This window comes from Marmota monax, unplaced genomic scaffold (assembly GCF_021218885.2).
Source record: "Marmota monax isolate L192 unplaced genomic scaffold, Marmota_monax_Labrador192_F-V1.1 WCK01_AAM20220418_F8-fsc00148, whole genome shotgun sequence".
Lineage (NCBI taxonomy): Eukaryota > Metazoa > Chordata > Mammalia > Rodentia > Sciuridae > Marmota > Marmota monax.
The window spans coordinates 1,124,076-1,149,738 of NW_026693034.1; the positions used below are offsets into that span (position 1 = coordinate 1,124,076).

Below are 25,663 nucleotides of genomic sequence, written 5' to 3' on the forward strand. Positions count from 1 at the left end.
AGCTCCTCCCTGTCCTTAGCCACTGTCACCTCCCATCCCAGTGTTCCTGCATCACTGTGGAACCACTGTGCAGCCACTGTGGAATTGCTGTGCCTCACACCCACCCACACTGTTCCTGCCTAAAGCCTTTTGCAGTTAACCTGCCTGACCAGAATGTTCTTCCCTCAAAGGCACAAAGCTGGCTCCTTGTGATCCTTGCTCAATTCAGAATCCATCTCCTCAGAGAGGCCTTCCTTAAGGGCAAATATAAGGAAACCCTTCCCACTCAATTGTCTCCCATAATACTGTTCCCCTCCCCTCCCATAGCCTCACAATCTGAAATTATCATGTTTCCCCTCCTGGACAGTAAGTTCTTTTTCTGTCTTTGTTTACCATTGTATTTCCATTGCCCATTCAATATTGTCTTTCATCAACTAGAACTATCAAAACAAAATATCACAGAGCAGGCAGCTTAAACAACAGAATTGTATTTCACACCATCCTCTGCTCCAAGTAGGAACAGAGAAAAAGTGGTCTGGAGATTGGCCCAAGATTAAGGTTCTAACAGGTAGGCTTCATTTTGAGGCCTATTCTCTTAGCTGCCATCTCACTGTGTATGCACTTGACCTCCTCCTTGTCCTCTGGTGAGAGAGCGAGCTCTCTGGTGTCTCTTCTTCTTTTAAGGACACCAGTTCTATCAGATTAGGGCCCTGTCCTTATGACTTCATTTAACTAGAATTATCTTTTTAGAGGTTTTCTCTCTCTAAACACAGTCACACTGGGGTTGTGTCTTTAACATGTGAAGGGGGGAGTAACACAATGCACTCCATAACATGTGCTCTTTTGTCACTCTAACAAATATCTGAGATAACCAACTTACATAAAGAAAAAAGGTTTATTTGGGCTCATAGTGTTAGAGGTTTCAGTCCATGTTCAGTGGGCCCTTGTTATTTTGGGGCCTGTAGTGGGGCAGCAGATCATGGCCAGAGAACAGGGAAGAGCAAAGCCACTTACCTTGTAGCTAGAAGGCAAGATAGCCCAAGAGTCCTGGGTTCCACTGTCCCTTTCAGAGGCACACCCCCAGTGACCCAAAGACCTTCCACTAGGCCCCACCTCTTTTTTTTTATTGGTTGTTCAAAACATTACAAAGCTCTTGACATATCATATTTCATACATTAGATTCAAGTGGGTTATGAACTCCCATTTTTACCCCAAATACAGATTGCAGAATCACATCGGTTACACATCCACATTTTTACATAATGCCCTATTAGTAACTGTTGTATTCTGCTACCTTTCCTATCCTCTACTATCCTCCCTCCCCTCCCCTTCCATCTTCTCCCTCTACCCCATCTACTGTAATTCATTTCTCTCCTTGTTTATTTTCCCATTCCCCTCACAACCTCTTATATGTAATTTTGTATAACAGTGAGGGTCTCCCTCCATTTCCATGCAATTTCCCTTTTCTCTCCCTTTCCCTCCCACCTCATGTCTCTGTTTAATGTTAATCTTTTCTTCCTGCTCTTCCTCCCTGCTCTGTTCTTAGTTGCTCTCATTATATCAAAGAAGACATTTGGTATTTGTTTTTTAGGGATTGGCTAGCTTCACTAAGCATAATCTGCTCTAGTGCCATCCATTTCCCTGCAAATTCCATGATTTTGTCATTTTTTAGTGCTGCGTAATACTCCATGGTGTATAAATGCCACATTTTTTTTTTATCCATTCATCTATTGAAGGGCATCTGGGTTGGTTCCACAGTCTAGCTATTGTGAATTGTGCTGCTATGAACATCGATGTGGCAGTATCCCTGTAATACGCTCTTTTAAGGTCTTCAGGGAATAGTCTGAGAAGGGCAATAGCTGGGTCAAATGGTGGTTCCATTCCCAGCTTTCCCAGGAATCTCCATACTGCTTTCCAAATTGGCCGCACCAATTTGCAGTCCCACCAGCAATGTACAAGAGTACCCTTTTCCCCACATCCTTGCCAGCACTTATTGTTGTTTGACTTCATAATGGCTGCCAATCTTACTGGAGTGAGATGGTATCTTAGGGTGGTTTTGATTTGCATTTCTCTGACTGCTAGAGATGGTGAGCATTTTTTCATGTACTTGTTGATTGATTGTATGTCCTCCTCTGAGAAGTGTCTGTTCAGGTCCTTGGCCCTTTTGTTGATTGGGTTATTTGTTATCTTATTGTCTAATTTTTTGAGTTCTATGTATACTCTGGATATTAGGGCTCTATCTGAAGTGTGAGGAGTAAAAATTTGTTCCCATGATGTAGGCTCCCTATTTACCTCTCTTATTGTTTCTCTTGCTGAGAAAAAAACTTTTTAGTTTAAGTAAGTCCCATTTGTTGATTCTTGTTATTAACTCTTGTGCTATGGGTGTCCTATTAAGGAATTTGGAGCCCGACCCCACAATATGTAGATCGGAGCCATAGGCCCCACCTCTTAAAGTGTCCCCACAACTTCCCAATGTCACCATGCTGGGGACCAGACCTTTAATACATGGACCTTAGAAAGACAGTAGAGATCCAAACTCACATTTAGTAAGCAAATGTGGTCCCTGTCTGGAACGATGCCCTCTACAGGGCAGGGATCAACTGAAGCATTAAAAAGAAGAAATCAAGAGGCAGGGAGCAGAACTCACTATACCTGCAAAGCACTTGCCTAGCATTCGCAAGGTCCTGGGCTCAAGCCCCAACTCCACAAAAAAAGAAAAAAAGAATTTCAGGAGCCCCCAAATATCTACTCCAGTGGGCACAATCTGCACAGATGGTCTCTACGGTGGAGTGAGTCAGAGCAATAGCCCCTGCCCACATTTTTAAGAGCCACTCAGCTAGGGGCAGTGGTGCATTCCTATAATCCCGGCAATTTAGGAGGCAAGATGATCACGAGTTCAAAGCCAGCCTCAGCAAATTGGCAAGACCTTTTCTCAAAATAAAAAAAAATTAAAAGGACTGCAGATGTAGATCAATGGTAAAGCACCCCTGGGTTCAATTGCCTGAACCCTGCTGGAGTCTCCTGTTACCTTTGCCTTACATGTTTGGTTTCCTGGAGGCTGGCCATTTTGAGGTTCACCTCTGCAAAGAACTTTGCACTGTGATGAATTCATATTCCAGCACCCTGTCCTCCAAAGATCTCTTAGGGGTTTCTTTCTTTCTTTTTTTTTTTTTTTTTTTTTTATTTGGTGCTGGGATCATACCCAGGGCCTTGTGCATGCAAACCAAGCACTCTTATCAACTGAGTTATATCCCCAGTCCTTCTTATGGGTTTCAACAGTGTAACTGGGTGGCCTGAGATCTGACAAGTCCAGCTGCCATGGGAGAGCTGAGGCTCAGACCTAAAACCATGCTAAATTTAACAAAGAAATCTCCTGGAACCCCATTCCAAGCTGTTATCAGATTAGCTCCAAAAGCATCCCTCAGGAGCTGATCTGGGGTCATTGTCACCAGTGCACTGGCCCCCACCTCCCACAGCTACATTTCCAGGAGAGGACAATGAGGATTTGTTAGGAATGTGAACCCTAGGGCTACTGTTCTTCCAATATCAAAGGTGAGTTATAGCAGCTCACTAGAACCAACAGGCTGTAAGTAACCTTCTTCAGGAAGATTCTCATCAACAAGAATTGCCATCCTCACTCTGGATATAAAACTTCCAAATATTTGTCTAAAATGTCCTCTGTACTTATTGCTGGGAGATAGTGGAGACAAGCTAAGAGATATGTGTGAGTACGTATGTGAGTCTCTCACTGTGTGAAGGGGGGAAATATTTTAAAATGTTGAACAATTTATAGAAATCTACTTTCTACAAAATGCTTGACTGTAACCTGTGAAGCAGTTTCTGGACACACTTCTTTTTTTTCTGTTTGTAAGTACTGCCTGACCACATTCCTGGATGGAGTTCTCCAAACCTCTCCTCATACTAAGTGATTCCCAATTTTGAATCATTATCTGCTCAAATAAACTCTGCTAATTGAAAGAAGGAGGAATTGACATCAAAGAAGTCAAAGAACTTTCCATAACCCAGAAATTTTAATGAGTCAAAACAGGCCACAGCTACCCAGACCCAAGGGAATGAGGTTTTACTGCCCATAACCTCTAGTCTGTCCAGGGGTCTGTGATTGCTGTTGTGGATGTCAGACCCCAGGGGTCCCCCATTAAGTTTGCTATCAGTGTCTGTTCTGATCAATGCTCACTTTGCCAGGGAAGAGGATATCCCACCTGTGTGTCACCGTGGGGGTCATATGAGATGGTCTCAGAATAGAAAACCAAAGGGGCCAGCATGTGGGAGACTCTCATGGTCATCCAAATGAACTTTCACTGGGTCATGCTCAAGGCTTTGGGAGATGAGCAAAAGGAGCATCAGCTTTTGCTTTCAGCTATTCAGCAAGCATCTACTTGGCACCAAACTATAACCATTAGGCATACAGACACATGCTCTAAACGTAGGCAAGAATGCTGCAAGGAGGGACAAATTTACCCTCACAGGATATAAATATGGCCTGTGCAGGGTGGGGATGGGGCTATGACTCTTAGGTTAGCAAGATGCATTTGTATTCAGACAGTTTAGAACTGTGCTTTCAAAGCCTGTTGTGGTGGTGCAAGAGGCTGAGGCAGGAGGATCACCTGAGCTCAGGAGTTTGAGACTTTCCTGGACAACATAGCAAGACACCATCTCAAAGGGGTGGGGCAGGAAGATGCATAGATAGGTCAGTGATTCCAGGCAAGCGCCACTGTATCCACCTTGAAATGATATTTTGTATATATTGAATAAAATAAAATATAGCAATAGCATTAATTTCACCTTTTTTGTTCTTTTTAAAATGCGGCTACTACAAAATTTAAAATGACGTGTGACTATATTTCTGGACAACTACACTTAAAAGTTGAAAGACTGGCTCTCTGAGAGGACTTCCTGTCCTTTCTCTACAGACTCCCCCTGCAGGCCTGGAGAAGAAGCTAACTGTGCAGCTTGTATGAGGTGGAACAAACAGGTCCTGAGAGAGCCCAGAGAGATGCCTGTGGAAAATACTGGCAAACAGGGAGTTAAACAAAGGGTTGCTTCAATTTCAGCTTCAGGGTGGCCTTGAAGGTGGCCACTGTAGAATTATTAAAGTTACATATATATAAAACAATAAATCTTATTCTGTTTAGTATACTTTAAAAGTCACAACCAGACCTTTGTATCATGTTAGTTTTAAATATCTGAAACTGTAGCCTTACCTTTATTTCCTTCTCAATCCCTTCAAATTCCTGATGAATAAATGAAACTCTCCCAAGCCCTTAAGCAATTCTGAGGATGACAGCCAATACTAATTGGATGCTTACTGTGTTCCTAAGCACTGTTCTGTGTTTTGCCTTACAACACTCTCATGGGGGTCAACACTATGACTATCCCTAATTTAAAGAAAAAAGAGACTGAGGTACAGAGAGGAAAGTGACTTTTCCAAGATCATCCAACCCCAGGGAGAACCCAAAGTCTCCTGATTCCTAGGCTTGATGTTTGCAACCAGTGTGGCCATTAATGGTACAGAGGAGTGACATCTAACAATTTTGACATTTTCTAATGGGGCTTCCTCAAGTTTGTACCCCCTCCATCCCTCTGAGATGGGGGTCCATCCTCAGGGGAGCCCACAGCTGTTCCAGAGATGGCCCTTTGTATGCCTTGATGCCAAGGCAGAGGATCATGCAATGATTATCCATCGGTGCCTGCTGGGCCTGGGAGGCTATCCACTCACTTCACTGTGTGTAGGGATCTCTTCTCAAGTGTAGGGATCTACAGCAAGGTAGAGGCACAGCTGAGACCACGGGCCTGTCAAGCCCCAGGGGGCTCCCAGGAGATTTGTTCTGCCCTGTGATGGTAGAGGGAAGCACCTACTTAGGCTTCAAGAGCATAGGTCGTGATCACCTTTTATGGTGCATGTCGGACCCTCGCAAGGCTTTCAATGACAACGAAGTGATGGGAGATCCAGGTAGGCATGAGCCCCGCTTTACAATAGGAGCAAAGAGGGGGTACTAGACCAGATGCAGGGTCTGTGCGCTCAGGCCCCTCTCTCAAGAGGAGTTCCAGGCGGTTCCAGGCCCTGTGCCCAGCGCTGACAAGCAGCAGGCGACGTTTTCTGAATGAAGAACGATCTCTCCAAAGGCGAGTGTGCGGTAGGTAGGCTCTTGGGGAGGCCCGCGGGGCCCGCGCGCGGCTTTGCTGCGCGGTGCGCGCCTCTGGGGACGCTGAGTCAGAGTGCGGGGGCGCGGACTCGGGAGGAGAGGATGCGGGGAGAGGACAGGGAGGGAGGGTTGCCGCGAGCCGACTGGGGAGGGGCGAGGACGCAGGGAGGCCGGGGCGCCGCCGTGGGGAAGGACGCGGGGAGGGGGCGCGGCGCCGAGGACAGGCAGACGGGGGCCGGGGTCGCGCGGCGGATGGGCGGTGGCGCGCAGCGACACAGCGTCCCGAGGCGAGGACGAGCGAGCGCGGCGCCCGCACCTCTCAGCACAGCCCGTGACGCGCGCCCAGAGGAGCGGCTACCGAGCTCGAGCCCGGCTCCCTCCTCGTCCCCTCCGCGCTCCTGCAGCGCCAGGCCTCGCCATGGCCCCCGTGGTCTGGTCTCACGTCGGTCGCATCCTCTGGCTCGCTTGCCTCCTGCCTTTAGCCCCAGCGAGGGTGGCGGCAGGTAAGGAGCTGGCCCGGACGTCCCTGTCCCCGCAGCCGCAGGTCGCCCGGGGCTCGGGGCGGTCCCTAGCGGGCCGGCTGCCCGAGCCTGGGCTGCGGAGGTGGTGCCGTGCGCCCTGCGCGCTCCTCCCTCCTCCCTCGAGGCCACCGCTGCTGTCTGGGAGTCTAGGCCGGTAGGGCGCCGGACTCTCTCCCCTCTCTCCCTTGTCCCCTCTCCCCAGAAGTCTCCCGGGCACTTGACGGGACTCCCCGTGCCCCTCAATTCTTGCTTTCACCCTCAGGTCGGCCTGCCCTGAGAAGCGCTCGCTGTGGCCGGGGCTTCCATCCATCCCCGGGCGTCACTGAGCGAGGGGGAGCGGAGGACGACGCCGGGAGGCCGGAGTGGGCCCCGGTGGGCCGGGGTGGGCCCGGGCGGGCCCGGGCGGTCCTTGCGCCACAGCACCCCAGGGAGCACCGACAGATTGCCCACAGGGCTGCGTCTTTCCCTTAAGATGCCACTTTGATCTAGGGAGGTTTTCACCTTGCTTTGTGGGTAAAGGGATGATATTTTAGAGCCCAGGAGGCCAGTCTGCCATTTCCTAACTGGGAGTGATTTCTAAAATGGACCCCCAGCTGACAGGTTCCTTCGGGGCCCACCATCCAGAGGCCAGCACCAACCTTCCAACATATTGTGAAATCAATAAAAGGACCCAGATTGGAGAACTGAGAGACAGGTGGAACGTGGGCAGCTATGGGGGTAGGGCGCCACAAATGGAATACCAAGATTTTTCAGTAGCCCTTACCCATAAAAGAGTGGTAGGGAGAGGAAGGAATCTAATGCACATTTGTAGAAGAAAAGCCAAAAGGTAAGAAGAACCTGCGTCTTAGGCATGAATTAGGAGAATTTGGGGAAACTGTGCTTGGACAGGATCACTTGCTTCCCCTTGGAAATTCATACAGAAATCGAGTCTCTTATCCACTCGGGCTACATGTGTCTAGAAATTGGACACATTTTTTTTAAAAAAATAAAATGAATTTTGATACAAAAATAAAATAAATTATTTGGAAATACATATGGTTCCTAGGCTGGCCAATTGCATCCTTGATAGAATCAAAATTAACAGTAGCTGAGGCTGGAGCTGGGGAACGTACTTTCTCCTCCACCCATTAGAGATCAGCTTGATGGATGCATCCAAACTAGGATTTGTGCATCAGAAGTCCATGTATTGGACTGGTAATCATGACAGGTTATTGGTCTTAGGGAGGTATTTTGGCTTGTCTACGTGTGATCTGTGAAAGGGCAGATATAGCCATTTTCTGGAATGTTCTGGGGCCCCACATGCTGTATTGTGGGAAAATGTACACCCCCCAAGTGGAGGCCCTGGATAGCTGGTGGGTGAGGATTTCTTCCAGGGCCCAGCTTTGGGGGCAGTTGCCCCTTTCATTTTTGCTTTGGTCACTTTAGCCATGGATCACCTGGGAACTAGTGTCAATCCCAAGCCCTCTCCTGGCAGTTCTGTACTCAAACCAGAAAAGATGGATTTGGATAGGTCAAGCAGCAGCCCCTGGGCTTGGTTTCCTTCAACTGTGCTTGGCTCAGCCTTCAACAGACACCTCCAAAAGCCCTGGCAGAGATGGTGGGGGCTGCTGTGAGTTAAGCCAGTGTTTGCATCCATGTCTGCAGTGGCTACAGCCCCTCCCTGCCCCCCCCCTCCCAGTCCCAGCCGGCTGCCCTCCTGATTCCGTTGCGGTGGCAATGGATCTGCGTAGTGTGCTGACAGGCACCCATCTCACTGCAGACGCAGGATGGCCATTAGCATGAAGCAGAATGTCCCTGCCACCTGTCAGTCTCTCCCTAGTCTGTGCTTCTCAGGCAAAAGATGGGGGGTGGCAGGAGCCAGAGGGAGAAGGAAGGAGGTGGCCTCCCATCTGAGCTCCCTCTGCACCACTGGGCCTGGCTGCCTCCAGCTAGAGAGAGGGAGACTGGAGCCCAGCCCCGGGGTGCGGATTTGCTGGGTGGTCCTGGGCAGTAGCGTAACTCTCTCGAAGACCTCTGATCCTCAGTGTAATATTCACACTGTATTTTCTTGGGTAAGTTTCCACCACCATGCTTGGAATTCTCTCTTTGGGGTTAAGACAATACTGGTCTCCTTTTCAATGCCAGAATTTCCTTGGACATGACCTTGGCATCTTGACTCCAGTGCCTTTGTCATTCAAGAAATGGCCCTGAAGGAAAGAGACTCAGAAAAGGGAATGTGGGACTTGGGTGAGAGGAGAGGTTGGAGCCAAAGTCCCCAGTGGAGGCAGGTAAAGTTGCTATGGGAGTGACTGGGGCACAGTTGAAAACAAACTCACCTCCCAGTTTTGCTGAGAGACCAACGGGGGTGATTTCCCCCAGGCCAGGCACATGTCCTGCATTTCTGGGTCCTCCCAGCACCTTCGGAGGTAGCATACAAAGAAGGGGCTCAATTGGTAGCACCTGGATGAACAGTCCTTGGGGGCAGTGCCAGGTGGGCTGGTCCCTGTGTCGTACCTACTCAGTCAGTACTTTGCTGAGCACGGAGGAGTTGGGGATGACCCCTGCTCTCAAGGAGTTCAAAGTACACTGGGGGAGAAGAAGGAACCTTCATTCATTATGGTGTGTGACAGCGATAAGCTCAGGCTGCCCAGAGAGTGCTGGGGCCCAAGGGTACACAAAGGCTTCCTGGAAGATGTCGTGTCCATCTGTGTGTGTGTGTGGGGGGAGGGGTGTTTGCAAAAATTAAAGTGCCACAGTACAGATGTTCCAAGATGTGAATCTGGAGCCATGCTGAGGCTAGCCTATGAGCATGTGGTCAGATTGTGCAGGAAACTGTCACTGGGGTGGTCCTGGACACTAGGGACCAGGGACCAGGGTGGAGCAGGAATCCAGACAGGGCTGCATGCCAGCCTTAAGCAATGGGATGGAGTAGGGATGGAGAGGCCAGGAATGTGCCAGATGGGAGAAGCTTGAATGGCAAAGACCTGGGATCCATTCTAGGGATAGCTGGCTCCTCCTCCCCCAGGAGAGTGAGGGGAGAGAAGCTACAGGGATGAGGCCAGGGCTGGCCAGGAGAAGTTTGGCCAAGGATACCTGTACCTGAGCTGAGAGTGGCCAGTAACCACAGATGACGGGTAAGCGCTTGGAATGTGGCTGGTGTGACTAAAAAACTGAACTCTTAGTTTTAACTAAATTTAAGCAATCAAATTTGAATAATTTAAACTCCATCCAAATGTCCAATAGCACTATTGGTAAGAGTGAGGTGGTGTGAAGTAAAATAAAACCTGCTGGAGGAATAATCATGCAAATATTGAAATTGAGATTACTGCCACCACGGACATGCTTTGGATATACTGTCCTGTGAAAATAAAAGAATTCAAAATTGCATGCAGAGTGATTATGACCGGAAAAACTTCCATGCGTGAGAAAGATACGCGAGGACAACAGTGTGACAACAGCTATTGTCTTTGGGAGGCAGGATAAATAATGGGACATGTCTATTATTCTTGATGCCTATGCATTATTTTTATGATGGAGGCAAAGCTTACTTTGAATATCTTACCTGTTTATATAAAATATTCTGCAACTGTCTAAAATACATGAAGAAAAATGACTCGGGACAATGCCCATGAATTTCACTCAACTTTGTTTTCCAAATTTGAATTTTGTTCAACGTTAAAGTGTGTCCAAAGAATGGAAATGTAGGCATTTTTGGGGGGTGGGGGGAGGGTATCAGGAATTGAACTCAGAGGCACTGGACCACTGAGCCACGCCCCCAGCCCTGTTTTGTGTTTTATTTAAAGACAGGGTCTCACTGAGTTGCTTAGCATTTGCTTTTGCTGAGGCTGGCTTTGAAGTTGGGATCCTCCTGCCTCAGACTCCTCAGCCACTGGAATTTCAGGTGTGCACCACTGCGGCTGGCAAAATGCAGGCATTTCTTGGCAGCAGTTATTCTACAGGGGCAGCTGTGCTGGCCCCTCCTGTGACAAGCAGTGGCAGTCACTTTGTAGGTATAATAAGTCTGCCCTGGTTGGGCTGAGCCATCCACATGCTTTGTAAGCCCTTGATTGGCACGAAAGGAAAATGAACTTGGAGATGCTGTAAAAAGCCTGGGATTTGGAGTCAGTTGGACCTGGCTTTGAATTCCAGTTTGACAACGAATGTGCTGGATCAGGCAAGTCATTTGAGCCGCCTAAGCCTCAGGTTTCCCACCTGTAAAATAAAATGCAGTAGTCCCCCTTATCCCTGGTTCCGCTTTCCAAGGTTTCAGTTCTCTGACGTTCTCCTGCATGGTCGTTTTTCAATAACCCTCCTTCCGATGAGATGATCATCAGATCAACAGTAGCCTGATCCTATGTCATGATGACATTCAAATAGGCATCGCGTCATCTCACATCATCACAAGAAAGGTAAGGACAGTATATTTTGAGAGCAGAGAGGCCACATTCATATAACTTTTAGTATGTTGTTAAAATTTTGTGTGTGTGGAATGGGGTGGTGGCTCAGTGGTAGAGCGCTCGCCTTGCATGTGTGAAGCCCTGGGTTCGATCCCCAGCACCACATAAAAATAAATAAATTAAATAAAGGTATCGTGTCCATCTACAACTAAAATATATATAAAAAGTTCTGTGCGTGTATGTGGTACTGGGTATTGAACCCAGGGTTTTGTTTTGTTTTTTGGTACTGGGGATTGAATCCAGAGGCGTTTAACTACTGAGGCACATCCCCAGCCCTTTTTTATATTTTATGTAGAGGCAGGATCTCACTGAGTTGCTTAGGGCCTTGCACAATTGCTGAGCCTCTGGGTTTACAGGTATGTGCCACCATGCCTGGCCATGAGACAGGGTCTTGTGAGGTTGACCAGGCTGGCCTCAAATTTGTGATCCTCCTGACTCGGCCCCCAAGTGGCTGGGATTACAGGTGTGCACCACTGTCCCTGGTTAATTCTACTCTATTGTTAATTTCTATTGCTAATCTCTTGTGTGTAATTTATGCATTGGTTTATCATAGGTATGTATGAATGGTGGTGGGGGGAGAAAGCATTTGTGGGGTTTGGTTCTGTCTTCAGTTTCTGACATCCACTGGCAGATCTGGAATATGTCCCCTGCAAATAGCGGGGTTCCACTTTGCGAGCATGGATGCCCTCCCAAAGGTAGCTGAGGGGCTCCTTTGCCTACCTCCATAATCTGTTTCTTGGCTCCTAGGCATGTATGAACTCAATCTGACCACCGATGGGCCTGCCAGTACAGGAGCAGAGGTGACCATCTCAGCCAGCCTGGTGGCCAAGGACAATGGCAGCCTGGCACTGCCCACTGATGCCCATCTCTACCGCTTCCACTGGATCCACACCCCACTTGTGCTCACTGGCAAGATGGAGAGCGATCTCAGCTCGACCATCCGCGTGGTGGGCAATGTGCCTGGGGAGTTCCCCGTCTCTGTCTGGGTCACTGCTGCTGACTGCTGGATGTGCCATCCAGTGGCCAGGAACTTTGTTGTCCTGCCCATCACAGGTGAGGATCTTTCCTGGAATATGAATTTGCCTTCAGGTGTTTGGTGAAGAGAAATACATGCAACCTCAGTAGTATACCAATTATACCCGTGGATTCCTTCTCTATTGTCTGTTGAGTTAAAAGGGGTCAGGAAATACTAATACCCTCTGCAGGCAGAGCTATGCTGAAATAGACACTCACAGCACATATTACTCCTGGAGAATTATTAAAACAATCCTGTGGAGAACAGCTCATCAATATATATATATATATATATATAAATGGTTATAAGCTCTTCTTGTCTTGCATTCAGTGATTTGTTATTGATTCTTCTCACTACACCTCTCTCTCTCTCTCTCTCTCTCTCTCTCTCTCTCTCTCTTTCTTTTCTCTCTGTCCAAGAGATTCTGGGCCTTTTGCTCTTTTGCAGCTTATAATCTAATAATAAATTTATATTCAAGAAATAAGCCTCCATTTGGCAATGTTTTATGTACTCAGATGTTCATTGCAGTAGTGTTTATAAGAAGATATAAAGGAGTTAAGTGGGCAACCGTTAGGGGACTGGTTAAATGTATTGAAATAATGACCCTTACAGTAAGTTTGCAGTGTCATGGGTAAATCTGCATTCTCGTAAAATTACATAGAAAAAAACAAAGCACAGAATTGTAGAACCAATCCAATAAGTGGTATTTTTTCTTATTCATATTCTTTTTATTTTTATTATTATTATTATTTTGGGAGGTACCAGGGATTGAAGTCAGGGGCACTCGACCTCTGAGTCACATCCCCAGCCCTATTTTGTATTTATTTATTTATTTATTTTTTGGGGGGGGTACCGAGGATTGAAATCAGGACCACTAAGCCACATCCTCAGCCCTATTTTGTATTTTATTTAGAGACAAGGTCCTACTGAGTTGCTTAGCTCCTTGTTGTTGCTGACTCTGGCTTTGAACACTTTATTCTCCTGCCTCAGCCTCCCAAACTGCTGGGGTTACAGGCCCAGCACCTTAGGTATGGAGATGCAATCTGTAGAATTATGCATTTTTCTAATTTCATCTAACATTTTGAAATGCATTTTCCCTCCAGTATCTTTGGGGGAATTTGTTCCAGAACGCCCATGGATACCAAAATCTGTAGGTGCTCAAGCCCCTTATATAATATAGTTGGTATCTGCACACAAACCACACACATTCTCCTGTATACTTTAAGTCGTCTCTAGATGACTTATAATACCCAGAACAATGTAAATGCTATGAAGTGTGCGTCTGTATTGTTTAAAGAATAATGCAAAGGAAAGAAAAATGCCATCCATCAGTAATGATGCATTTTTCCCCCCAGTATTTTTCTACCAGAGTTGGTTAAACCTGTGGATGCAGAACCCCTGGATACAGACAGCTGACTATATTTCCCCAAAGTTTCTTTCAAAGCCTGAACTTCCCGGGCATCTTTTGTGCCAGGAAGTTCAGGGTCCTGGTGAAAGGGAAACAGGAGTGCAAACTATGTATGTAGCATATATTGTGAGTATCCATACATCAGGGGGATGACGTGGATGCCTGTGTGTTCAGGGACCTGTGAGGTCCCCTCTTCCCGCCCAGCTCTGAAAGCCAGAAGGTCCAGGTAGGGAGAGGCTGCCTTGCTTGCTAACCATGAGCAGCTCCCAGTCTCCTCTTTCCCAGTCCCTCTATGGACTCACCTTTCCTCTGTTTCTCCCAGAGTTCCTCGTGGGGAACATCGTGGTTGCCCAGAACACCTCCCTGCCCTGGCCCAGCTCCTACCTCACCAAGACAGTTCTTAAAGTCTCCTTCCTCCTTCATGACCCAAGCAACTTCTTCAAGACAGCCTCCTTTCTCTACAGCTGGGACTTCGGAGATGGGTAAGTCTTGATGTAGCCTCTTTAATGTCCCAAAGGCATGGGTGGTAGCCGGGGTCTCTTAGTGCCTGCCCTGCTATCCCTCCTGTGCAGAATGCTCCTTACTCATCCACCAAACCTTTCTTGAGCACCTGCTCTGTGTCGGGCCTGGGGTCCCAGGGATATTCATGAACTGGTTGCTGGTCCTGCCTTTGACATGTTGCAGCCCAATAGAGGGGGGCCATCTGTGCCCAGCACAGCCCTTAAGGAAGGTCAAGGTAGGTAGGATTTTTCTTCATTTGATTCTGATGGGCTCCAAGACTAAATAGGGCCTTCTTTATATATTTTGCAAAGGCTCAGGTCTGTAGTGTCTTCCCTGAAAATTTATTCTGGGAGTATTGCAGCATCAAAATATATAAGAAAGAAGGTCCTGTTGGGGAAATTACCCAGAAAGAGGAGAATAAAGGAAAACACACACACACACACACACACACCATAGATTTTAATATTCCACACTCTGACTTTGATATTTCAGAGACAACTGAGGTAGCAACAGAGGATTTTCATAACACTGTTTGAATGAAAAAAAAATATTGTTTGTTTCTATGCAGAACTTTGGACCTAAAAACAAAATAATGTATGAGTATTTACAAATATGTAAAATAAAATCACATTCTAGAGCCTAAAATGCCAAACATCCCCTAAAAGAAAATGTATAAGCTTCGTGTTCCAATCACAGTACAGACCAGAAGTTCACAAATTTTTTTTTTTTTTTTTGCTCACAAACGTAATGCACAAAAAGTTGTAGACCAGCTTGGAGGTTAGTGAACTCTAAAATTAGAAGGAATCATCATCCGCAAGGCTGCCCTCACTTCTGAGACTGACTTGCTCAGCTGGAGGGAGCACCGCCCTCTGCAGGAACATCGTCTCTTTTGCTAGAGTTTGAGTCTGATATGTCCCTCAAAGGTCCCCAGCATGTGCTGTTGGGAGGTGGTGGAACCTTTAAAAGGTGGAGCCTAGTGGGAGGTCTTAGGTAATCAGGGGCATGTCCTTGAAGGAGACCATGGGATCCTGCCCCTTCTTCTCTTTTCACCCCATCATGAGTCAAATGGGCCTTTTCTGCTGTGTGCTCCCTCCATGATGTACTGGGCTGCCACGGGCCCAAAGCAGTGGGGCCAACTAGTCATGCTTGTGAGCCAAGAGGAATCTTTTCTCTTTATAAGCTGATCATCTCTGATATTATTTGATACAGTAACAGAACACTGACTAATACAACCTCTGACACCAATTGCAGGTTTGATGATGGAGGGTTCCCAAGACCATGCTAAGGTTGGATAATTGCCCAGAAAGTTTCACATGACCTATTGGTCTCAGAATAATGGTTTAATATTAGATTTCATCATGAGCTATTAGACTCATAGGTATGGTTTAATATGGGATTATGGTCTCACCCTGTGATTCCATTTAACCATAATTACCTCTTTAAAGGCTCTATCTCTAGATATGGTCATACTGGGGGCTAGAGCTGTAGCATATGAATTTAGAGGGGACACAGTTTATTCCATAACAGGGCTCTGTTGCATAGGAATGACTGACTACCCATGTGATTGACCTCAAGCTCCATGTCAAGTGATACCATGTGACTCAAAGCCTCCAACCTAAATGTGTCTACAGCCCTCATTGTGCCTCAAGGGCTTGAGGTCACCCTAAATGTGCCTCAGCCAGGGCTTGAGGTCAGCTGGCCCATTTCACAGATACAGAAACTGAGGCCAGGGAGGGCAGGAGAAGTCCCAACTCACCTCCATTCCTCTGGGTAGGGCTCTGATGTGAATGAAAGGCCGTGTGTACTCCAAGAAGGAAATGGGGGACAGACACTTGGCCTCATGCTGCGCAGGGACAGCTGGCGGGACCTGAGCACTTCTATCTGCCAACCACATGAAGCCTTCACCAATGAAACTCCAACTAGAAGCCCGACCCCCAATGTCCAACTGCAGATCCCTTTTCCTGCCAAGGGCCAGGAAATCCACAGTCCAAGTTTCACCACTCAGTATCGTTAGACTATCCAGAAGGACCCTCAGGCAAACAAAGATACCCCACCAATTCGACATTTTAAAACATGATTCTTGGGGATTGGAAGTTTAGCTCAGTAGTAGATCATGTGCTTAGCATGTTCAGGGAGGGCTCTGTTTTGATCTTAGCATCATCACTATCAACAACAACAACAACAACAACAACAAAAACCTTTTAGGTCGAAAGAAACTGTGATGAGATAATATTAGAAAATAGTGAGGAGGGGAACATTGTGCATACAAACCTAAGAGAATATCTGTTTCAAGGCTGTAAACAGAGGCAAATGCATAGTCTTAAGTGTTTTCATGATTATTTTTAAGGAAAAATGAAGATTAAAAAAATTCAACTCATGGACTTAGAAGGGAAAAAATATACAAAAAGTGAAAGAATTGACATTTATCAAAATAAAAAAGATAAATTACAAGTAGAAAACCAGAATTGATAAATTCAAAAAAATTTTTTTTTTTTTTTGCAAAAGATGGGGCAGAGAAAATAAAGTGTGGAGATCTCCAGCTATTATTAATTTATTGAAAGGAGAAAGTGTGCATTTACACACGAATTTAAAATCCTATCAAGGATTTGAAAGTAGCGATCACTATGGGTATAGTAATACTATTTTTTTAAAGTGTAAGGTATTATTTTGTTTAATTCAAAACTCCATGCTAATCTATTTTTAAATGATAGTGAATGGAATGATATCCTAGGAAAATGTAAATTACTAGAATGACTTGAAGAGTTATCTCTAAGAACCAACAAGTCAGGTGACTTTATTAGCAAGGTATTTTAGGCTTTCAAAGATCCATTAAATATCCTGTTATGATATAAATTCCTCCAGAGCAGAAACCAAGATAGAGACTCTCTTGATTTAGTCTACAAAACTAACACAGCTCAAACTAAGAAACTACATGCCATTTTTTTTTGATCTTACATCACTTCATTAAATTAATAATACACCAGAGTCAACAAGAGTCATGCATGTCTGAAATTGTCACCAAATCCTTTTATCTTCAGAGGAAAGAGACAGCAGTCTTCAGACCCTTACAGAGGTCCAGCCCAAGAGTCACCTCTCCTTCCAAGCTGTAGATTTCATGTGAAAACAGTTGCCCAGTGTATATTCTACCCCATAATGTATCTGTATTTCTTTTTCCTTTTGGTACTGGTGATTGAACCCAGGGGCGCTTAACCACTGAGCCACATCCCCAGACCTTTTTATTTTTTGAGACAGGATCTTGCTAAGTTGCTTAGGATCTTACTAAGTTTCTTTCTTTTTAAAAAAATTTTTTATAGTTGTAGATGTACAGAATACCTTTATTTTATTTGTTTATTTTTTTGGGGTGCTAAGAATCAAACCCAGTGCCTCACGCATGCTAGGCAAGCGCTCTACCACTGAGCCACAGCCCTGGCCCTGGGTCTTGCTGTTTCTGAGGCTGGTCTTGAACTTGCAATCCTACTGCTTCAGCCTCCCATACTGCTAGGGTTACAGGCATGCCCCACTGTGCCTGGCTCTATCTGTATTTCCTTTAATCAAAATATAACTATGGGGGCTGGGATTGTGGCTCAGCGGTAGAGCGCTCGCCTAGCACGGGTGGGACCTGGGTTCAATCCTCAACACCACATGAAAATAAAGGCATTGTATTATGTCCATCTACACCTAAAAAAATAAATGTTAAAAAAAAAAACATAACTATGGGGGCTGCAGTTGTAGCTCAGTGGTAGAGTGCTTGCCTAGTGTGTGTGAGGCACTGGGTTCGATCCTCAGCACCACATAAAAATGAATAAATAAAATGAAGGTATTGTATCCATCTATAACTAAAATAAATAAATAAATAAATTTATTAAAAAAATCCATGCCAGGCCCGGTGGCGCATGCCTGTAATCCCAGCGGCTTGGGAGGCTGAGGCAGGCAGATCGCAAGTTGAAAGCCAGCCTCAGTAACGGCAAGGCTCTAAGCAACTCAGGGAGACCCTGTGTCTAAATAAAATACAAACTAGGGCTGGGGATGTGGCTCAGTGGTCAATTGCCCCTGAGTTCAATCCCCGATACAAAAAAAAAAAAAGTAACTATGGCCCAAGGTTATGTTATCTTTTGTACAACCTAGTTTGAGAAGCATCAAAGTCAACAGTACTAAAAAAGGAACTGTATTATTTTAGTTCATCATTTTAATATGTCAAAGGGGAGAGATTATGGGATCATCTCTTTAGACATCAAAGAAGTGTTAGAAGGAGCAGGATTGGACGTTCTGTGTGATCTCAGTAAACTGGAACAGGAGTTGCTAGAATCAACACGGACATGGTACCGAGTGGTGAAACTTGGACTGTGGATTTCCTGGCCCTTGGCAGGAAAAGGGATCTGCAGTTGGACATCGGGGGTCGGGCTTCTAGTTGGGGTTTCATTGGTGAAGGTTTCATGTGGTTGTCGGGTGGAAGTGTTGAGGTCCCAACAGCTGTCCCCGTGCAGCATGAGGCCAAGTGTCTGTCCCCCGTTTACTTCTTGGAGGACACACGGCCTTTCATTCACATAAGAGCCCTACACAGAGGAATGGAAGCGAGGTGGGACCTCTCCTGTCCTCCCTGGCCTCAGTTTCTATATCTGTGAAATGGGCCAGCGGACCTCATGCCCTGGCTGGCTGGGGGTGGAGGAGTAAGGGGCTGCTGCTGGGATGACCGGTGTCCTCATCAGTAGTTACATGTCACCATCGGCTGCCCCCACTCTGACAAGCCCACGAATCTCCTCTGAGTTATAGGAAGGGGAAAAGACCCTCCATCTTCTTCTTCTCTCCTCCCTGTCCTTCCAGGACCCAGATGGTGACCGAAGACTCCGTGGTCTATTATAACTATTCGATTATTGGAACCTTCACTGTGAAGCTCAAGGTGGTGGCCGAGTGGGAGCAGGCAAAGCCAGACGCCACCAACGGCATTGTGCAGAAGACCGGTGACTTCTCTGCCTCACTGAAGCTGCAGGGTAGGTCCCCGAGGAGCCCTGGACTCCGCTGCCTTCCTGATCACAGTGACCCTCGCTGTCGCTGGCCTGAGCTTGGATGCACATCGCGCCTCCTCATGCCCTACACCCCCTGAGCAGTCTCCACTGGTATCCCCCGCTTAGGCGAGGGCACCCAAGGCTGCATTTGGGGTTCTGAGGCTGCTCAGTGGCAGGGCTGGCATTTGAGCCCAGGTCTTCCTGCTCCCGGAGCCTGATTGTGATCAGACGTCTGCTGAGAGCTGGAAGATCCCCTCTGCTCCCTGTTGCCTGATCACATCGACTTCCAGTCGATTTCTTGGTTTTGGATGGTGCTTTTCCCACAGCACAAGTGACAGTTCGGTGGCAGTGAGCAGGAGAGCTGGCCTGCGCCTGCTTCTCTGAATTCCTGTCTCCAAGCTGGCCTCAGCACCTATTGCTGACAGGGGAGGTGTCCTGGACAGACCTGTGACCCTCCCTTGGGACACAGAGGAGAGGAGAGGGTGGGTCTGGGAGCTCCTTGACAGTAGTGCTCAGCTTTTGAGTCTCACGGGGTCCTCTTTCCTTACAGAAACCCTTCGAGGCATCCAGGTTTTGGGGCCCACCATAATTCAGACCTTCCAAAAGATGACAGTGACCTTGAACTTCCTGGGGAGGTGAGTGAACCCTAGAGTGCACTGCCAGTGCCCTGTGACCCTTTTGCACTTTGACAGAGGCTCCATCCCCTGAAGGCCCCAAGTCTGAGGGCTTATGGAAGGATGGTTCCACTCTGCCCCTTAGCTGTGCTCTGGGGACAGCTGTGGGCACAGCTCCTTTCTTGGAGTTCTAGGAATGAGCAACAGACTCCCAGAAAGCCTGCTGCACCCTCTGGCCTCAGGGATCTTGCACCAGCCAGCAGACGTGGGCGGAGTCTGCTTTGCACCAGGCTCTGTTCTGGAAGCTGTTGGGAGAGTGCATAAGAGAGCTGTTACTTCCCGCTGTTTGTCTGCAGCAGCGGACAAGGGGGGACCGGAAACGGAAGTAGATCATCCCAGCAATGTGTCACGAGCAAGCCCCCTCAGGGGACCCAGCAGGGCTCTTGGCCAGAGCAGAACGAGGCTGAGGCTGTAAAAGTGAGGAGATGTGGAGATGTTGAGTGTGTGTTCTCCACAAAGCTGCCCTAGGGCCACTGAGTGAGAGAGAATGGCAGAGGTCAGTGATCAGGACTCAGCCCTCCGAGCACTCTTGTGCCCACACGGGGACATATCAGAGGTATGCCAGGCCAGGCAGAGTGAGCAAAGTACAGAGAGTAGGAAGCCATTGAGGTTGGCATTTGGCAGCCTTTTTTTTTTTTTTTTTTAGTACTGGGGATCAAAGCCAAGGGTGCTTTTACCACTCAGCTACATCTTTAGCCACTCCCCCATTTAAAAAAAAATTGAGACAGGGCCTTGCTCAGTTTCTGAGGCTGGCCTTAAATATGCGATCCTCCTGCCTCAGCCTCCCCAGTCACTGGGCAGCCCTGACCTTTGAGGGGCTGTGAGTGTGCTTTCCTCAGGGCCTCCGTGTGTGAGCCGGGAATGTTCTTTTGACATTTCTCCAATAGGCTTGCGTTCTCTAGTGTCAGAGACGGTGCTATGCAGATAAAGCAGACTGGTCACATCCTATTCAAAGGCCTGCTATGCCTTAGATCCTGCTTAAACACCACCTCCTCCAGGAAGTCTCCCCTGACCTCCTAGTTCAGAACGTGGTGCTCCCCCTGTGCTTTGGAAACAAGCTTCCCGTGCCACTGTGCTTCCGGAGCATGCCCGGTTCTGCCTCACTTAGCATTCGGTGCAGGTCTCAGCTCCATTAGCCTGAATCCCCCTGGGGGTCCATGGCTTCTGCATTATCGTGCCCCCCTGGTGTGGAATATGGGATGTTGGGACCAGGATGGCTTGGCGTCCTGTCCTGGAAAGGACATTGAAGTTCATGCCCACCTGGCTTTTCTTGGACTTGGTCTGTGCTCCTTCTTTGCTGATCCTTATCTCAAAACCTGTCCCCTTCCCTTGCAGCCCACCTCTGACCATGTGCTGGCGGCTCAAGCCCGAGTGCCTGCCCCTGGAGGAAGGAGAGTGCCACCCCGTGTCTGTGGCCAGCACAGCTTACAACCTGACCCACACCTTCCGCGATCCTGGGGACTACTGCTTCAGCATCCGGGCTGAGAATGTCATCAGCAAGACACATCAGTATCACAGGATCCAGGTGTGGCCCTCCAGTAAGTGACCCCTCGTCTCCTGCTGCAGCTACAGGCTGACCTTGCCAAGGTCATCAACAACCAACCACACCCTTGTTGACCAACATGGCCAATACCAGCACTACCACTCTACCCTCAGCAACCAACTCTACCAATCTCAGTACCAGCACCCATCCATCTACCAGTACCACCGTCAACACCTGCACCACTAAACAAACCAAGCCAACTGCCACCATTACACACACGCCTAACAATTCTTCCAGTACCGTCATCATCATCATAGGAACAACCCCATCAGTATTCCCACCAGATTGCCTCAGGCATCTCTGCCCCACCCACTTCGGTGAACACCAGTCTGCATGGTGTTTCACCACTGACCACTGGACCAAGACCATTTCTACTGGGCCATCCAGGACCCCTCAATGTCAACTCTCATCACCACCATTGTCAACACCCCTCCCACAGGTTACCAACCACAGGTGTCCCTGACATGAACGCTCCTGCACTAAGTGGACCCCCACCATCCCAATGTTCCCTCCTTCTCCCCCACCCCCTGCCCTGGTGCTATTGCCACCACTAAAATCAGCATCCCCCACAGCGACTTTGCCCAGCACTCAGGGCTGTGGTATCTTCCAGGGAGTATGAGTGACCCAGAAAGTGCCAAGTGTGGTTGAGAACTATGGGACCTCAGGAAAGTACATCCTTACACAGAGGGGACAGTAGGATTCTAGGACCCTGAGGGGCGGTTTTCAGATGCCCACCTGGTTCCATTGTCAATACTACAAAAGGGAAACCAGATCTGGAGCTCAGTGTGAATCTGAACACAGGTATCCAGACTCTTGCTCCAGTACTCTTCTGTGGGGGTAGGAGTCTGTCTCGGGACTTCTGAGCTCGTTCCAAACTCTGCCAGCTATGCCTGTCCCCAAGGCTGGCCTTGTAGGTCTGTTCAACACTGTCACTGCCTGCTCCAACCTCCCCAGGACCCCCTGAATCCCTGAGAAGATGTAGTGCTCAACTCCAGGCCCTGGCTGACCTGTGGGCCTCACTGGGTGCCTTGGGCCCTGCTGCCTGCAGTCACCTCTGGGTGCTCCCCTAAGTTCTGTGGAGAAGATGGTGGTATAGGAAATCACGCCATATTTTCCTGGAAAACAGAGCCTCATGGCAGGGTGGGGGAAGAGTGAGAGGGAACCCGCACTTCCTGATGACCTACTGTGTGCTAGGCACATCCTTGCTTCTTACATTGCTACATCCTCACTGTGGCAGCCTCAGCAATGAGCATTAGTGTCAGGTATCCTGGGTAGAGCCAGGAATCAAACCCAAGACTACCTCTGCAGACACTGGGTTCTTTCTACTCTGCCATCTGCTTCCCAGCAATAGACTTGGTAGGTAAACCCAGTACTTCCAGATGGGACAGTTTGCAGCAGAGGTCACAATGCTGCTTAGAGGTTCCCACAACATGGTGCCCCTTCCCCCAAGCAAGTCACCCAGGAGATCAAGGAGGAAGTGGTGATGTCTCTTATGGCTCAGACTTGGGAGTCATGTGCTGCATTCTGTCCTTGGCTATACACTAGGAGCCGGTCCCTGAGTCCAGCCCAACACTCAAGGATGGGGAATCTATGTTACCCTCTCAGAAGTGACCTGAATAACTTGTGGGCATATTTTAAAATCTCCATGCATCTCAATATGTTTTTTTATCATGTCTTAGATTTGCTCGTTGAGGTTGTGTAGTTGGGATATGTGTACGTAAGATCACTATTGGAGGTCAGCTCCTCTCCGCGTTATGAGAGAACTACCATTTCAGCAGCAGCTACCCAGCCCCATAACTTGTGCTGTCTCACTCCCAGGCATCCAGCCGGCTGTCTTTGCATTCCCATGTGCCACACTTATCACTGTGATGCTGGCCTTCATCATGTACATGACCCTGCGAAATGCCACTCAGCAGAAGGACATGGTGGAGGTGGGTGCTCAGTAGACTATAAGCTGAACCATTAGCCCCTGCCTGGGAAGGATCTCTGGAGTGGGCCTGGGGAGCCAGCAGGATGCCTGGAGCGGGTTCTGATATTAGAACAAGGCCCTGGGGTTTGGGATGATGTGCCAAAGAGGTATCTACAGATTGGGCAAAATTGGTGAGTTGGTGTCCCACCTGACTTACCTCCTTCTATGCCCACCCTTTGCACAGTATATGTAATGCCAGACGAGCATGTCTGTGCACATTGCCGCTAGGCTGCTGAGCTTTTAAGGCCACCTAGGGACTCCCAGTGGGTGGTGATTGACCCGTGGGGTTTTGTTCACTATAGGTGGCTGATTTTGACTTTTCCCCCATGTCTGACAAGAACCCGGAGCCGCCCTCTGGGGTCAGGTGCTGCTGCCAGATGTGCTGTGGGCCCTTCTTGCTGGAGACTCCATCTGAGTACCTGGAAATTGTCCGAGAGAACAACGGTCTGCTCCCACCCCTCTACAAGTCTGTCAAAACTTACACTGTGTGAGCGTCCCCTGCCTATCCTGACTCAGTGTTGACCGATTGCCAACTGGGAACTTCAAGGAGAGTGGTGTGCGTCACAGAGCAGGAGGAGTTCATGTGTGGGGGGCAGTTTGCCCAGGCCAGCCATCCCATCTGTATAGTCCAGCTATTGCTGCAAGCCCCTCTCAGTTACCCAACCCCCAGCCACTCTCCCATCTGTACAGTCCAGCTACTGCCATAGCTCTAGTCACCCCACCAACCCTCTGCCAAGCGGGACTCTTAACACTTGGCATGTTCCCTTTTGACTTTCCCAGGTGGATCTGGTTACCACTCACCCATTCCTCTCATGTTGGTACATCTACCTTCTTTCAGGAATTCATGTTTCCCTTCCCAGGGCAGCCCGGCTGATGCCAGAGGGCTAGGAAGGAGGTCTCAGGTGACTTAGGATACACAGTGAAAGATCATAGCTGGGTACAATCACGGAGAGGAATACATACACAGGGAGAGATACGTGTCACATGGGCATCACAAATAATTTGCTCTCTATTTATTTGTTCCACTGCTGGGAGGCACCTGAACTAGAACTGGAACCCAGGTGAAATTTGAACCCCCCCACTCAGCCCTTGTAGCTCCTGGATCTGGCCTCTCCATTTGTGCTGTGTCTCTGAAGCTCCCTGATCCCATTATGAGGCCATGTTACCCTGACTTTCTTGCTGGGGATGGAGTAGGAGAAGGAAGAACACTTCCGGAGCACAGAATGATTTATAAATTCACCTTCTTTTATTGAGACCCATAAGTTCAATGTCCATTGAGGGAAAACCTTGCAGCAAAAGGAGAGAATGGAGCCAGTGGGGACTTGGGTTCCCAGTGTGTGTCTGGAGAGGGTGCACTTTGCCTATCCAGCTGCTCCCAAGGTGACCTTGAGAAGGAAGAAATGGGAGGGTTACAGCCCCCCTCTCCTCCCCTCTAGCCTAGTGACCTGGGGGACACAGAACAGGTACCCAGGGAGATGATGATCAGGCCCAGGTGCAACCGTCCAGGTGTGCCAGGGGCAGCCTGCACCTGTTGGGGAGAGAAGGGCAGGACCGTGGGGGTAAGGCTCTGTTGCTGTGACCGTTTGCTCTCAGACTTCCATGCTGAAAATAGCATTCACAATGTCATGCAGCTCATTCCCATGAAACACTGCCATCGTCCCCAAATAAAGCTTAAGTGCTCTGAATATCGCCAAGCACACCGGGTGTGGCAGAATCTCTTTTTCATGCGTGGATGTTGGGGCCTTGCAAATGGCCAGGGGGGTACTCAGATCCAGTGGTACATCCCATTCCGTTCTGTGGCGATGGGCAATGACTGGAGCTCATTAGGATCCCTGGAGGGGGGGTCCATGTCCTCTGGTGACACAGTCCGGTCTGAGATCCCAGGTGGATGCTAGAGTCTGAGAGGGAATTTAGGCCACCCCTGGGAAGTGGCTGGAAACCCAGATCTCTGGGCATCACTGCACACCTGAATCGGGACCTAGGAAGGGGAGCTGCCCCCTGTTTTCATAAGTCCCAGGGACTGCATAGCATGGGCAAGTGTCAGAACCTCTGGTCTCTGTGATGCTGTCAGTTGGGATGTTCATAGTTAATTGCGGGAGCTCTTGTTCAGTGACAGTTGCATTGAAGAGCTTTGGAGTGGGACCTGGGGTTCTGCATTAACAGGAAGTCCTTGGGTGCTGCTGATGCTGCTGGTCCTCAAACCATACGTATAGCTGCAGAGATCTGAGTCTAGATGCTTCCTTTGCTTTGTTCCTTCTGTAAGAGGTTTGGAACTTTCCCTCAACTGCCTCGTCTCCCACCAGCCAACAGCCCCAAGCTCCAAAGAATTTGACATGGGTGGGAGTGGCCCCTGAGGATGGAGGACTGTCCTTTGTCCCACTTGTGTACCACCATGAATGAGCAGAGTCACCTGGAATTTTCCCACCTTCAGCATCATTTTTTCAAATTTA

The 25,663-nt window shown here is 48.3% G+C and overlaps 1 protein-coding gene across 2 annotated transcripts; it reads left to right on the forward strand.

Moving 5' to 3' along the window:
• Window positions 1-6,426: 6,426 nt before the first annotated feature.
• On the forward strand, window positions 6,427-24,936 carry Tmem130 (transmembrane protein 130). 2 transcript variants are annotated; one of them, XM_058582430.1, is made up of 8 exons: window positions 6,427-6,646; window positions 11,848-12,153; window positions 13,846-14,005; window positions 18,846-19,012; window positions 19,578-19,662; window positions 21,037-21,239; window positions 23,063-23,175; window positions 23,516-24,936. In XM_058582430.1, the coding sequence occupies exons 1-8, from the start codon at window positions 6,562-6,564 to the stop codon at window positions 23,702-23,704; spliced, it is 1,308 nt and encodes a 435-aa protein (XP_058438413.1). In that variant the 5' UTR covers window positions 6,427-6,561; the 3' UTR covers window positions 23,705-24,936. The 2 variants fall into 2 exon arrangements, with proteins under 2 accessions (XP_058438413.1, XP_058438414.1); XM_058582431.1 differs by having other exon boundaries at window positions 6,430-6,646; window positions 23,552-24,936.
• The last annotated feature ends 727 nt before the right edge of the window (window positions 24,937-25,663 follow it).